The sequence below is a fragment of the Pseudophryne corroboree genome, chromosome 2 (assembly GCF_028390025.1).
Source record: "Pseudophryne corroboree isolate aPseCor3 chromosome 2, aPseCor3.hap2, whole genome shotgun sequence".
NCBI classification, from domain to species: Eukaryota; Metazoa; Chordata; class Amphibia; order Anura; family Myobatrachidae; genus Pseudophryne; species Pseudophryne corroboree.
The window spans coordinates 623,593,086-623,607,315 of record NC_086445.1 but is presented as its reverse complement, the minus strand read 5'-3'; the positions used below and the strand labels follow the sequence as shown (position 1 = coordinate 623,607,315).

Below are 14,230 nucleotides of genomic sequence, written 5' to 3'. Positions count from 1 at the left end.
TGGTCAGGGACCTCCTGAAACCAAAACAGGTGTCGGTGCATCACTGCACGCGAGTCCTGGGAAAGATGGTGGCTTCTTACGAAGCAATTCCCTTCGGCAGGTTCCATGCAAGGATCTTTCAGTGGGATCTGTTGGACAAATGGTCCGGATCGCATCTTCAGATGCATCGGTTGATCACCCTGTCCCCAAGGGCCAGGGTGTCTCTGCTGTGGCGGCTGCAGAGTGCTCATCTACTCGAGGGCCGCAGGTTCGACATACAGGACTCGGTCCTGGTGACCACGGATGCAAGCGTCCGAGGATGGGGGGCAGTCACTCAGGGAAGAAACTTCCAAGGACAGTGGTCAAGTCTGGAGACTTCACTACACAAATATACTGGAACTAAGGGCCATTTACAACGCCCTGAGTCAAGCAGAGCCCCTGCTTCAAAACCACCCAGTACTGATTCAGTCAGACAACATCACGGCGGTCGCCCATGTAAACCGCCAGGGCGGCACGAGAAGCAGGATGGCAATGGCAGAAGCCACAGGGATTCTTCGATGGGCGGAGAGTCGCGTGCTAGCACTGTCAGCAGTGTTCATTCCGGGAGTGGACAAATGGGAAGCAGACTTCCTCAGCAGGCACGACCTACACCCGGGAGAGTGGGGACTTCATCAAGAAGTCTTCATACAGATTGTAAATCGCTGGGAACTGCCACAGGTGGACATGATGGCGTCCCGCCTCAACAAAAAGCTAAAAAAGTATTGCGCCAGGTCAAGGGACCCTCAGGCGATAGCTGTGGACGCACTAGTGACACCGTGGGTGTACCAGTCGGTTTATGTGTTCCCTCCTCATCCTCTCATACACAAGGTGCTGAGGATAGTAAGAAAGAGGAGTAAAAACTATACTCATCGTTCCGGATTGGCCAAGAAGAACTTGGTACCCAGAACTACAAGAAATGATCTCAGAGGACCCATGGCCTCTGCCTCTCAGACAGGACCTGTTACAGCAGGGGCCCTGTCTGTTCCAAGACTTACCGCGGCTGCGTTTGACGGCATAGCGGTTGAACGCCGGATCCTAACGGAAAAGGGCATTCCAGATGAAGTGATTCCTACGCTGATAAAAGCTAGGAAGGATGTGACTGTAAAGCATTATCACCGCATATGGCGGAAATATGTCGCTTGGTGTGAGGCCAGGAAGTCCCCAACAGAGGAATTCCAGCTGGGTCGATTTCTGCACTTCCTACAGTCAGGGGTGTCTATGGGCCTAAAATTGGGGTCCATAAAGGTCCAGATTTCGGCCCTATCTATTTTCTTTAAAAAAGAACTGGCTTCACTGCCTGAAGTTCAGACGTTTGTTAAGGGAGTGCTGCATATTCAGCCCCCTTTTGTACCTCCAGTGGCACCTTGGGATCTTAACGTTGTGTTGGATTTCCTGAAATCACACTGGTTTGAGCCACTTAAGACCGTGAAGCTGAAGTGTCTCACGTGGAAGGTGGTCATGCTGTTGGCCTTGGCTTCGGCTAGGCGTGTGTCAGAATTGGCGGCTTTGTCATGTAAAAGCCCATATCTGATCTTCCATATGGACAGGGCAGAATTGAGGACTCATCCCCACTTTCTCCCAAAGGTGGTATCAGCGTTTCATTTGAACCAACCTATTGTGGTGCCTGCGGCTACTCGGGACTTGGAGGATTCCAAGTTGCTGGACGTAGTCCGGGCTTTGAAAATTTATGTTTCCAGGACGGCTGGAGTCAGAAAAACTGACTCGCTATTTATCCTGCATGCACCCAACAAGCTGGGTGCTCCTGCTTCAAAGCGGACTGTTGCTCGCTGGATCTGTTGCACGATTCAGCTGGCACATTCTGCGGCTGGACTGCCGCATCCTAAATCAGTAAAAGCCCATTCCACAAGGAAGGTGGGCTCTTCTTGGGCGGCTGCCCGAGGGGTCTCGGCTTTACAGCTTTGCCGAGCTGCTACTTGGTCGGGTTCAAACACATTTGCTAAATTTTACAAGTTTGATACCCTGGCTGAGGAGAACCTTGAGTTTGCTCATTCGGTGCTGCAGAGTCATCCGCACTCTCCCGTCCGTTTGGGAGCTTTGGTGTAATCCCCATGGTCCTTACGAAGTTCCCAGCATCCACTAGGACGTCAGAGAAAATAAGAATTTACTCACCGGTAATTCTATTTCTCGTAGTCCGTAGTGGATGCTGGGCGCCCGTCCCAAGTCCGGACTCTCTGCAATACGTGTATATAGTTATTGCTTAACTAAGGGTTATTGTTATGAGCCATCCGTTTAGTGAGGCTCAGTTGTTGTTCATACTGTTAACTGGGTAAGGTTATCACAAGTTGTACAGTGTGATTGGTGTGGCTGGTATGAGTCTTACCCTGGATTCCAAATCCTTTACTTGTTCTGTCAGCTCTTCCGGGCACAGTTTCCTTAACTGAGGTCTGGAGGAGGGGCATAGAGGGAGGAGCCAGTGCACACCAGATAGTACCTAATCTTTCTTTTAGAGTGCCCAGTCTCCTGCGGAGCCCGTCTATTCCCCATGGTCCTTACGGAGTTCCCAGCATCCACTACGGACTACAAGAAATAGAATTACGTGTGAGTAAATTCTTATTTTAATGTCCGTGGCTGGTTATACCAGTTCTGTAATGCCACCTCCAAGTTCTCTATAATGAATAATGGGTCAAAAGTCTTGTACAAGTTAGTTAAATTAGGCACGTACAATTTATGGTAAAGTATTATATTGACATAAAATGCATACAGTTGTAAAATAAACCTTATTCTATGTATAGAAATGTGTGTGTATACATTTTATACACACCATTAATTCTGGTTGTGTTCTGTAAAGAAAATTGAAAACAAAAGTAAACAAATCCAGCATTAGCCAGAAGTGGGTAAGATGGGTGTGTGGTAGAATACTGTGCCTGCCCAGTAATTAGGGCTGAATGTGTACACACACGGTGAGATTTTTCTTACAATTTTGACTATATAGTCAAAATTGTAAGAAAAGTTAGTGCAGATCGCAAGGTGAAAGTCACCTTGCGATCCCGATTCGATGCCGATGCGCGGTCCCGCGCCGTCGGCATCGCAAAAATAGATAGACTGTGCAGGCAAGGCAATTTTGACTATCTCTATAGAAGAGATAGTCAAAATTGACACTTAACCAAAATCGCACATAGTCAGTATCGCAAGCACATAATGAGTGTGCTTGCGATACTGACTATGTGCCGACCTGGCCCCTGTCGCATAGTGAGAATCGGGCATAGCCCAAATCTCACCGTGTGTTTGGGCCACTAGAGAGGTCAAGAGCAAAAGCAAGCATATTTTATTATTTTGTTCTTTGTTACACTGATATCATCTGTGATAACATAACCTTAATTTATTATGGTTAGAAATTGCTGGAATTGGGCTGCACAGTCCAGAATTCAAGTAGATGAGCCACGCCAGCTACCAGTGAGTCCTGGATGGCAATATTTGGCAGCGTTTGGGGTGGCAGTTGGTGTAGTTTCCCCTATTTGAATTTTGGACTGTGCTGCCACAATCTGATTGCTGGCTGTAAATTATTAAATTACTAGATTTGTTGCCATTTCCAGTATCAAGGCGTGGTGATCTATGATTCATTTTGAAGAATAATGTTAGTGGAAGTTTAACGTTATGAAGGCAGGAAAAAAAAACCTCATATAGTGGGATTCTGGCAACTTTTTCCATCTTGTCATATTGTTAACTTTAGGATCATGTTGTAGAACATGCGTTGAAGGAATTGTCTTCATCTTACACATAACCTCTTCCTTTGTAAATCCAGGTGACGCGTCAGTCACCGAATTCATATGTAGTGATAATGAACAGCTCCTATGTGGAAGTGGATTTGCACAGACTGAGCGATGGCGGCCTACTCCTGTCCTATGATGGCAGCAGCTATACTACATATATTAAAGAAGAAATTGACAGGTAACTCTTTATACTTCACAGAAAAAAAAGAAAATGCAGAAGCACACTCTGTAGTACTAAGGACCTTGTTCAGCATCAGTTACAGTTTTGCTAAAAATGCAAAACAGCAACTGCCTAGAATCGCTTGCTGGGGGCCGCCCAGCATGCTTATCGGTGGACAGCGATGCAGTCGCAAATCTATTGCAATCGTAACGCTGAGTCTAAAATTAGGGTTGACCTCCTGCATATGCAGTCAGACCACCATGATGTCACGCGACTGCTCCTAAAACGGTCCGGGCAACTGTCCACGTCACCGCCTTTCCAATGCCCACCGCTGTCAATCACAGTGTGATCGCATCCTTCCGGGATGCAATCGCACTGTGACTGTACATGCGCGTGCTGTGTGGCCGCAGTTCATGTGTGAGAAAGTCGCCCATTCACAATTTTTGTACATTTGCGATCAGTGCTGAATAAGGTCCTAAGCACTGCTAATTAGAATAATTATAATAGACTCTGCAATCTTACATAGAGCAAAACTGAGGTGCTTAGCATAATTTTTGGCCACAAATATATGAGCCCACCAACCGTGACCGGGTGACCTCACCTGGTGGGTCCCTATTACGATGGTTCAAATTCAGGGCACGGGTCCCCCTAATAATCCGTGTTTATACTTTTCATCCTTGGACCTGTTTGCAGTAGGATTATTGGGGCTCAACACTTTGACTCTATTATTTTGAATACTGCTTCAATCATCTTTTGTCCAAAGTGAAGCCTTCTTCCTACCCCCTACCCCCTCCCCCCTTCCCCTCCTTCCCAGCATTTTGCGACTTGTAGACTCTCTACCACGTAATCATCCTAAAATTTTGGGGGTGGATTTGATAAAAATTCTATTTGGACGTACATCGCTAAGTACCTGTGACCCTCTCCTGGGACACCTGGCCATTTGGTACCAGTACAAAAAAGTGATTGTGCCCACCTTGCATATAAGAAATGTAATCTATGACCCATTCTGTATAATAGTAAATATAATGACCCCTTTAAAATATTAATAAATGGAATCAATCAAATCAGCAAAATATCTTTTATTCCATTTTTTGGGGGAAGGGGGGGGGTAGTTCTTTAAGTTTATGTATTTTTGGTTTATTTCTCATTATAGTATTCTGTGTAGGAAATTGTATGACCGCCAAACATCCCCAGCAGCACCCTCCTGTGTTAAGAAATTTGTTTGCACGTTGACCCATATCTAGTTTTACTTTTCAGAGAAGTAGGAACAAGTTTAGTTCTAAATGGTTTTGAACCCCAATGTGATTGATAGTTTTTGAATTTGTGATTGTTGTTTCTGTTTCAAATGACAGTATACAGTTGGCCAGATGTTCTGAAACGCGGTCTTCAAGGCACCCCAACAGCACAGGTTTTAAGTGTATACATGCTTGGCCACAGGTGACTTAATTAGCACCTCAGACAATTTGATTTAACCATCTGTGCTGAGCCATGGGTATACCTAAAAGCTGGACCGTTGGGGTGCCCTGCGTACTGGGTTTGAGACTGTTCACAGTGTAAATGTGAATGTTTGTATTTTTGGCAATTAGCTGGAAAACAGAATGTAAATCCAGAATTGTGCAGATCTGTATTTCTAAGTGGTTTGGCCAGACTCTCTGGGGCTGATTATGAGTTGTGTGTTTGCCCATTTAGTTAATAACATTTTCTACTGCCAATGTTACCTATGACCATATGCAGATCTAACACTTGCACTTCCTTAAGCTTGGAGAGGCAGACTGGAAGAGAAAAGAGAGAGATTATGGGGAATTCAATTATTTGATTGCACTTCGCTGGGAATACCTATTCAATTAATTAGCCAATTTCCCATGCAGTAAACCAGTGGTTAATGCACATAAACCCTATGATTCCACATAAATTATGGAATCCAATGGGTTTTCCCAAGTGTTAAAAAGCAAACTCTGCATTTTAACATGGATTTTCCTTGCTCCTCGGCACGGGACACCAAAGGGGTGAGTATTAAAAAAAAATGGGTGCAGCACGTGCGGTGTGGGCCACCTATGGACTCAAGTGCCCGTGTGCACCGCGCACACTGCACCCATTATAGATATGCCAGTGATTGACATTAAATAATTTGAATTGGTTATGGACCGCCAACCCAGGGCACCCCTGCAAGTGTCCCAAGGCACCCCAGGGTACCTAGGCACACCGTTTGAGAACCACTGTTCTAATGTATTTTATTTATGTATTTATTTTTTTACAGGTACCGTGTCACTATTGGAAATAAAACCTGCGTTTTTGAAAAGGAAAATGATCCCTCAATCTTGCGCTCTCCTTCTGCTGGCAAGCTGATACAGTATGTAGTGGAGGATGGAGGTCATGTCTTTGCAGGACAGTGCTACGCCGAGATAGAGGTATGGCAGAGCAATGATTATTGCTATTTTGAACATTTATCCTGCTTTCCATTTTTGAAAGGATATATGTGTTCTAATTACATCAGGAGAATATAAGGTCTATATACAAGTAGTAATCCTATTAGCAGCATGGGCATAGGGCTCGGAACGAGAAATCAGGATTCACTTTGCATTGGAAGAAAGAACCGAAACACTGCTACAAATCACAGTAATGATGGTACAGAAATAGGATCCTGCACAGTAATACAGAAAAATACACATTTTATCATGTAATTAACCAAATAAAAAAATTTTGTAAGTGTGTTTTAAGCAAAACTTTTTGTGGGCATGAGAGAGGGAGGAGTTTCTGCTGTATTACAGGGATTTTTGTTAAATTATGCCTTTTCTAAAATGCATTTTTTGCAAATAAAATAAATTGTTTACAACATGGGCGCAAGTGGGATGTAAAGGTCTGTGATGCGTGCCTGGCGTAAACCAGACATATATGCTACTGTTATCAACTGGAACGCATAGGGGTATATGCAGTTCCGGGCGAATTGCGGCTTTTTTTCGCCCGTTTTTAAATTCGACACAAGTCGACCGTCGAATCCCGGCCGGTGGGTGCCGGAATTCAACATATTCAATTAAAAACGGATTAGACAGTCCCGCTGTCGAAAAACGGACCAATTGATGGATAAGTGCGTCCTGGATTCGACTTTTCGGACGGCACAAAAATGGTTAAAACCCCCCCAAAAAATTGCGTGGGGTCCCCCCTCTTAAGCATAACCAGCCTCCTGTCACAGAGGGTCCCTTCAGCCAATCAGGGAGCGCCACGTCGCGTTCCCTGATTGGCTGAAGGGACCCTCTGTGACAGGAGTCACGGGGGGTCTCAGCATTCGGGGAAAGGCCTTTCAGTGCGTGGTTCGGGTATGCGGTTTGTTTTTTTGCCAAGTACGTGGATTACAAAAAAAGAACAGGACACACTGGATTTAGGTGAGTATAATTTTATTTTCAGGTACCTCGGATTCTACTTGGAGAAGTGGACAGAGGTCGGCGTGTGAACATAGGTAAGTATGTGTGTGTCGGCATGTATGTAATAAAGTTTTACTTTCACGGTATGCGTGTCCTGTTTTTATTTAGGTATTTTTTTTGCAGTAGAACTACAGGCACCAGCGGGCCCGTTTCCCCCCCGCATGCTGGTACTTGTGGTTCTCCAAGTACCAGCTTGCGGGGAGGCTTGCTAGGACTTGTAGTTCTTCTGCAAAAAAACAATTTTCTTTGATTTTACACAAGGCTATCAGCCCCCCATCCGCAGCCCATGTATGGGGGGGGCAGCCTCGGGCTTCACCCCTGGCCCTTGGGTGGCTGGAGGGGGGGACCCCTTGATTTAAGGGGTCCCCACTCCTCCAGGGTACCCCGGCCAGGGGTGACGAGTTGGGGATTTAATGCCACGGCCGCAGGGACCGGTATAAAAGTGTCCCCCGACTGTGGCATTATCTCTCCAGCTAGTGGAGCACGGTGCTAGTGTAAAAAATACGGGCGACCCCTACGCTTTTTGTCCCCCGTATTTTTTGCACCAGGACCGGACGCAGAGCCCGGTGCTGGATCTAAAAATACGGGGGATCCCCTGTCCATTTCCCCCCCGTATTTTTTACAACCAGGACCGGCTCAAAGAACCCGAGGCTGGTTATGCTTAGGAGGGGGGACCCCACGCATTTTTTTTCCAGGATTTTAACCCATTCCCACCCCTTCCCACTGAAAACCATGCTCTCTCTATTTTAGTCAGTTAAAAAAAAATATTATTTTAAAAAATATATAAATAATAGTTGTGTGTCCTAATAGACAAACCAAGTGCCTAATCCCTTCTAATATAAATAGATATGCTATTAGCAATAAAAAAAAAAACACAAAAAAAACCATGTTTTTAAAAATTTTTATTAGATTCCGCCAGCAAAGTGAGGCGGAATGAAATTGACGAAATTACTGTCGAAAAGCACTGTTGTCGAATCGACATTCTTCAATTGAATATACTTTTGTCGAAAAGCCGCATTTTTACCATTGCAGACATGTCGAATTTGACAACTGTCGAATTTTAAAAAGTCGAATCTGAAAAGTCCGCTTTTTTGTCGAAAAGTACTGTATTGCATTGTCGAATATTTTTTTTTGTGTCGAAAATGCCCCGTTTTTCGACATTTGCGGCAATTCGACCGCAATTGCATATACCCCACAGTCTCCTAAACCTGTAGAGCACACACACATGATTTGCTCTTCTCTTCACTTCTGTCCTTACACTGCATAGTACAGACCTGTGAGCATTAGCTGTACTCTACTTTGCTGCATTCTGTTCAAAATAATCACATAATATTTTTTTTAGGTGATGAAGATGGTGATGACCCTAACAGCCATGGAGTCAGGATGTATTCATTACGTGAAGCGCCCAGGGGCTGTTCTGGAGCCTGGTTGTATAATTGCTAAGCTTCAACTAGATGATCCGAGCAGGGTGCAGCAGGTAAGATATTATGGTAATGAGGCTTAACATCAACAAAACCCTTATGGTCCTAGTGAATCATCTACAAACTCTCCTGTATTGCTAAGTAGCTACTTCTGTGCATGCCAGTCGCAGAGATCATTTCATTCTTCTCTAAAAAAAAAATAATAATAAATAAACCCAGTAATTATTTATAAAATAACAAAATTAGTGGCTGCTTACTAATTATAATAATATCACTCTCATATGGCTACGATATTTTGTGAATGAATGTATTTTGTTTAAAAAACAACAACTTTTTAATATCAACTTCTAAAAGTAAAATAAAAACATCTGACTAGTGCTGTTCACGTGGGTAACCTGCTACTGTAATGGGCCCTACACACTTGGCGATATCGATGAAAGATATGAACGATATTGTTAAAAAATGACCAATAAATCTTTCATATCGGTCAGTATGTATGCATCAACGATGAACAGTGCACGGCCCCGCGATCGTTCATTGTGGAATCAAGTCAATTTGGACGATATAGTTGTATGTACTCTCATATCATCCAAATTGCCCATCGATGTCGTCCAGTGTGTAGGCAAAAATCGTTGGCGAAAAAATTGACCATCGATCATATTGTTTATCGATAAAATCGTTAACATCACCCAGTGTGTAGGGCCCTTAAAGCACAGATGTAAAGATATGGCATGTTAATATTTTAACAAAAGAATAATCCCTTTTGGCTTTAGGATCAACTCTTTTTTTTTATTTTTATTTAAATCATGTTAAATGTTAATCTTTTGTCTGCCGCTATGTTCTGATACAAATGAATGATGTGATAGTACAAAGCTTGTACTATTATTCTTTCTCCTACATACACTGCTTATTTTTTAATTGCTGCTTCAAATAAAGATGTTATCAACAGAAAAATAAAATAAATAAATGTACCTTTGTGCTAATACGGTATCCCTGTTAACTATTTAAAGGCTGACCTCCACACAGGATGTTTGCCTCTGATACACAGCACTGCCCTGCATGGAGAGAAGCTGCATCGGGTTTTTCACTATGTTCTAGATAACCTGGTAAATGTCATGAATGGATATTGTTTTCCAGAGCCTTACTTCAGCAGCAAGGTAACCAGCCTTTTATACACTTGCAAAAATGAAAAATCATATCTCTGAAAGTAAAATTGGAAATGACTGGACACTTGGTTAATGTAATGGGGTCCAAGTTGCCGGAGGTTTGGGACTTTAACAACAATGCCCATATTTTTAAAGTGGCAATCATTTACAAGGCAAAAACAACCTGGATTTGCTTTGTAAATGATTGCCGCTTTAAAAATATGGGCATTCTTGCCCGAAGTCCCGCACCTCCGGCAACTCTGACCCTATTACATTTACCCCTACATATCTGTGACATGGAAATGTTGAAAATGCAAATGCATGTTCTCAGATCATTATGCAGTTCTTACACATTAGAAACATAACAAAAATAATTCTATTGTACTTTTGGCAGCTAAAAGATTATGTGGAAAGACTGATGAAAACCCTCCGAGATCCATCTCTTCCTTTGCTGGAGCTTCAGGACATTATGACAAGTGTATCAGGGCGTATTCCACTAAATGTGGAGAAATCGATCAAGAAAGAGATGGCACAATATGCCAGCAACATCACTTCTGTGTTGTGCCAGTTTCCAAGCCAACAGGTAAAGTTGTGTATATAAAAATATCTTGTAATGTTTGTTACAATCTCTATTTTTACAGTGCTCTATATATACTGTCTCATGGTATGTTCTAACTTATGCAACCTGACAGTTCTGTATTCCAGGAATAAACCAAACTACAGATTTGTTTTATTTTCTTTATCATCATCCAGCATTGGTCTTAATACATAGGTACACAGTTATTATTGAATTGCATTGAGCTTAACTGAAATGCCTTGTCATTGTAAAAAAACAACAAAAATATACAGTATGACCGAACTCCCACAGCCTCGAGACAATACAAATTTACAGCTGTTCTGATTCATTCTAGCAGTGATTGATGGTAAAAAAAAATTTTTTTAAACCATAATGTTCATGGTTTAATACAGTCATGTTAAAGGCAGTAAAGAGAACACATGGTGGTTGGATGATTTCATCTGTAACAGTGCTCTTTTCTTAGGAAACATTTAACATAAATTTAGAGGGCTGATCAGCACCCAGTAACGTATTCTGATGATCTCACAACCCCTCACAAAAGCTTACAATCTACTTTTAGCGCTGTTCCCAAATCAAACTTGTATGCAATATGTCAACACACTTTCAATAACACAGCACAAAACCTTCACCAAGGGGCAGATATATTAACCTGGAGAAGGCATAAGGAAGTGATAAACCAGTGACATGTGCAAGGTGATAAATGCACCAGCCAATCAGATCCTAACTGCTAATGTACATATTGGAGCTGATAGGCTGGTGCCTTTATCACCTTGCACATATCACTGGTTTATCACTTCCTTATGCCTTCTCCAGGTTAATACATCTGCCCCCAAGTTACTTGTCGATAGATTTATCACCTGTAATTTCCTAAGGAAATATAAGTGCTATTGTGCCTTTTTAGCCAAAGTGACAAAATCGCAAATCAGTTGATTATCATCAGACTGCGCATGCGCTGCAAACACATTGCGTTCGCAATTTGATCAACAGGAAAAGACCGTTCATGGGTGTTAACATGACGTTTGTGGGGAGTGGTTGGAAAAACGCAGGCGGATCATGGCTGTTTTCGGGGCATGTATAGGTTGTCAGTTGCAATATATTGCGACTAAAAACATGGCGCTGGTGTGATTGCATTCTCATTATTCTAAGTAGCCCTGGGTCAACCACAATTGTCGATGGTACTTGATTTCCGCGTATGCATCGGTGGACAGTTTTTACCTTTCTGGGCGGCTCTTCACATGCGATTGTTAGCAGAAGCAGGATTGAGAAAATCACAATTTCTGTCTTAATAGCGATCCAAGCTGGATTAGGCCCAATGAGAAATGAGTTACCCTCTCTACCAACAAGTTATTTATAGTTAAGAATTGCAAGTTTGGTCTTGCCGATCTTCTAAAATTGATAATGGTCTCTTTGGGTTATTTTTCGAATGTAAAAATAGGTAATTGGCATCACTCCATTTTATAAAATGGTCAACTTCGTCCCGATACACCTTATCACCGTTTCTAATAAGAACCACTACGGTCATATCATCGGCGACAATAGAATCAGATTGAAATAGGACATAGGCCCATAATCCTTAAATTCTGATTATTTTGACCCAGAGTAAAGCACAACAGATCTCCTCACCCCACAGTAGTGCAGTTGATAATTTAGCCACATGGTGGGGGACATGTGGCCACATTTTTTAGGTTCCTAAACATGGCAATCATATATGAAATTTCTAGATAAATCACAATTGTGATGTCCTCTACTAAATATAGCAGCCATTACTTATACCATCAGTTCTAGTTACCATTACTTGTAACAAAGGCATCCACTCCATATTTCAGTACCATAGCTTCACTACTGTTAAAGTAAAGAACCCTTTCCTATGCTGATGATGAAATTGATGACCGCTTATCCTCTGTATGGTCCTTAGTAGAAATATATAATTAGACAACTGTTAATATTGACCTTAAATATATTTATCCATATTAAGTTGCTCACAACTAATCTGCCTTTTAAACCATAATAAATAAAGATGGTATTTCATGTTTCTTCATTATTTACACATCTTATCTCTATACTAATGAGGTTACATGTGTTGATCATTCACAACAAGTGCGTTGTACATGTGTATCATTAGGCTGAGTTCTGGGCTCTCAAAATAGTAATTATTTTTCTATTTGTTGCTCAGATTGCAAATATACTGGACAGTCACGCAGCTACATTGAACCGTAAATCTGAACGTGAGGTTTTCTTCATGAACACACAGAGCATTGTGCAATTGGTGCAAAGGTGAGATGTTAACTGAACAACTGAGTGCTAAAATCAGTGTTCCATGGCAAGAGTTTTGGTTCAAGGAGTTTAGGTGGTTGCTTTTTTAGAAGCAGATGAATCACATTTTGTAGACTTCATCCATAATCTGTATGTGGGACTTTTTAGGCTGCAATGTTTTTTTGTTTGTTTTGTTTTTAATCCATCTCAAACCATCCAAGTATCCCATCCTGAATTTTTTACATGTCTGTTTGTGGGTGTTCATTGGACAGTGGAATCCATGGCCCACAAGTAACATGGGGCCTTTTTAAGATGTGTAGATCAATTCTAAGATTCGTATAGGGAAGTGTTTAGCTGTATACACTATGTGGAATGCATTAGTCATGACAAGTTGTCATGTTCTATTTTCTGTTCCTTATCACAAAGATCATTTTACAGTAAGGTGAAACTTGATTAGATATGTTGGATATCACTGCTGTTTGCAATCACATTTAATATCATCAGTGCTAGAGGCCTTTGTTGAATGCAGACATTTTGTACTTAACCTACTGTCTGACTTTTCCATCTCACTACATAGTAGTAGTGATGTAGAGAGTAGTGTTGGGGAGTTAACTAGGTTTGTTAGGAGCTCGGAGTTACAGTAGGTATTTGTTATTTCAGAGTGTGTTAAACTATTTTTTCATTTGCACATTTTATTTTATGGTGGTTTATAAAGTGTACTATGGATGCCATATGTAAATGTAATGTTGTAGTGAACTATTGCAAAGAGCTGAAGCCTATTTTGACATACAGTAATTTTTCTTTTTTTTTTTTACTTATTGATGTATCTGGAGCAGAAAGGAAAAAATAAGCTTTTCAGGGGAAAATTCAAATGTTATCGCCCCGATCTCCCGTCTAAAGTGACAGGAGATTGGGGAGGAGACGAAATACAATTGCTGTCCCCTGTCAAGCTAATCTCGCCCATAAGTGTCGGGTTTAGCCACGTAAAGCAGCTGAACCCGACTACACTGATGGGCGCGATCTGAAAGAAGTGGATCACTTTTCACACATTTCAGCTCTCCCCCTTTGGCAGGTGCTAGCTGAAATGTAGACGTCGGCAGTTGATCGCTCCCGTACAGAGCTACATTACAATAGCTCTGTTCGACGCCATCTATTGGCTGCCGGCGGGAATAATATTTGAATTCCGCCCTTAGAATGCTTACTGTAAATATGTATGTATGTATTTTATTGCTAAGTGGTAGAAAAGGGTTTTTCTTTTAACAGGGCTAAAAATGTTCATTCAACTTTGGATTTATCTCCAATCGATGATTTTAGTAACTAATCTATCTCTGGGTTCCAGACTTGATCCTTTATCAACACCCAATATATTCAGGCCTGTGTCCACATGATATTATCAATAAATCGAAAATAAAAAATGACAAGTTCTCACAATACAAGAGGTATAAATATAATACAGATTTATGATACATCGCTGTACGATTATTCCAATCCTGATGTCAACATTTT

General features: G+C 41.9%; 1 protein-coding gene across 1 annotated transcript in view; it reads left to right on the top strand.

Moving 5' to 3' along the window:
* ACACA (acetyl-CoA carboxylase alpha) overlaps positions 1–14,230 on the top strand; it is an 848,870-nt gene that overhangs the window by 227,315 nt on the left and 607,325 nt on the right. The window contains exons 13-18 of the mRNA XM_063951842.1: positions 3,782–3,927; positions 6,167–6,317; positions 8,671–8,805; positions 9,760–9,906; positions 10,289–10,477; positions 12,645–12,745. Coding sequence (XP_063807912.1) covers positions 3,782–3,927; positions 6,167–6,317; positions 8,671–8,805; positions 9,760–9,906; positions 10,289–10,477; positions 12,645–12,745 — 869 coding nt within the window. The remainder of the gene's footprint in view (positions 1–3,781; positions 3,928–6,166; positions 6,318–8,670; positions 8,806–9,759; positions 9,907–10,288; positions 10,478–12,644; positions 12,746–14,230) is intronic.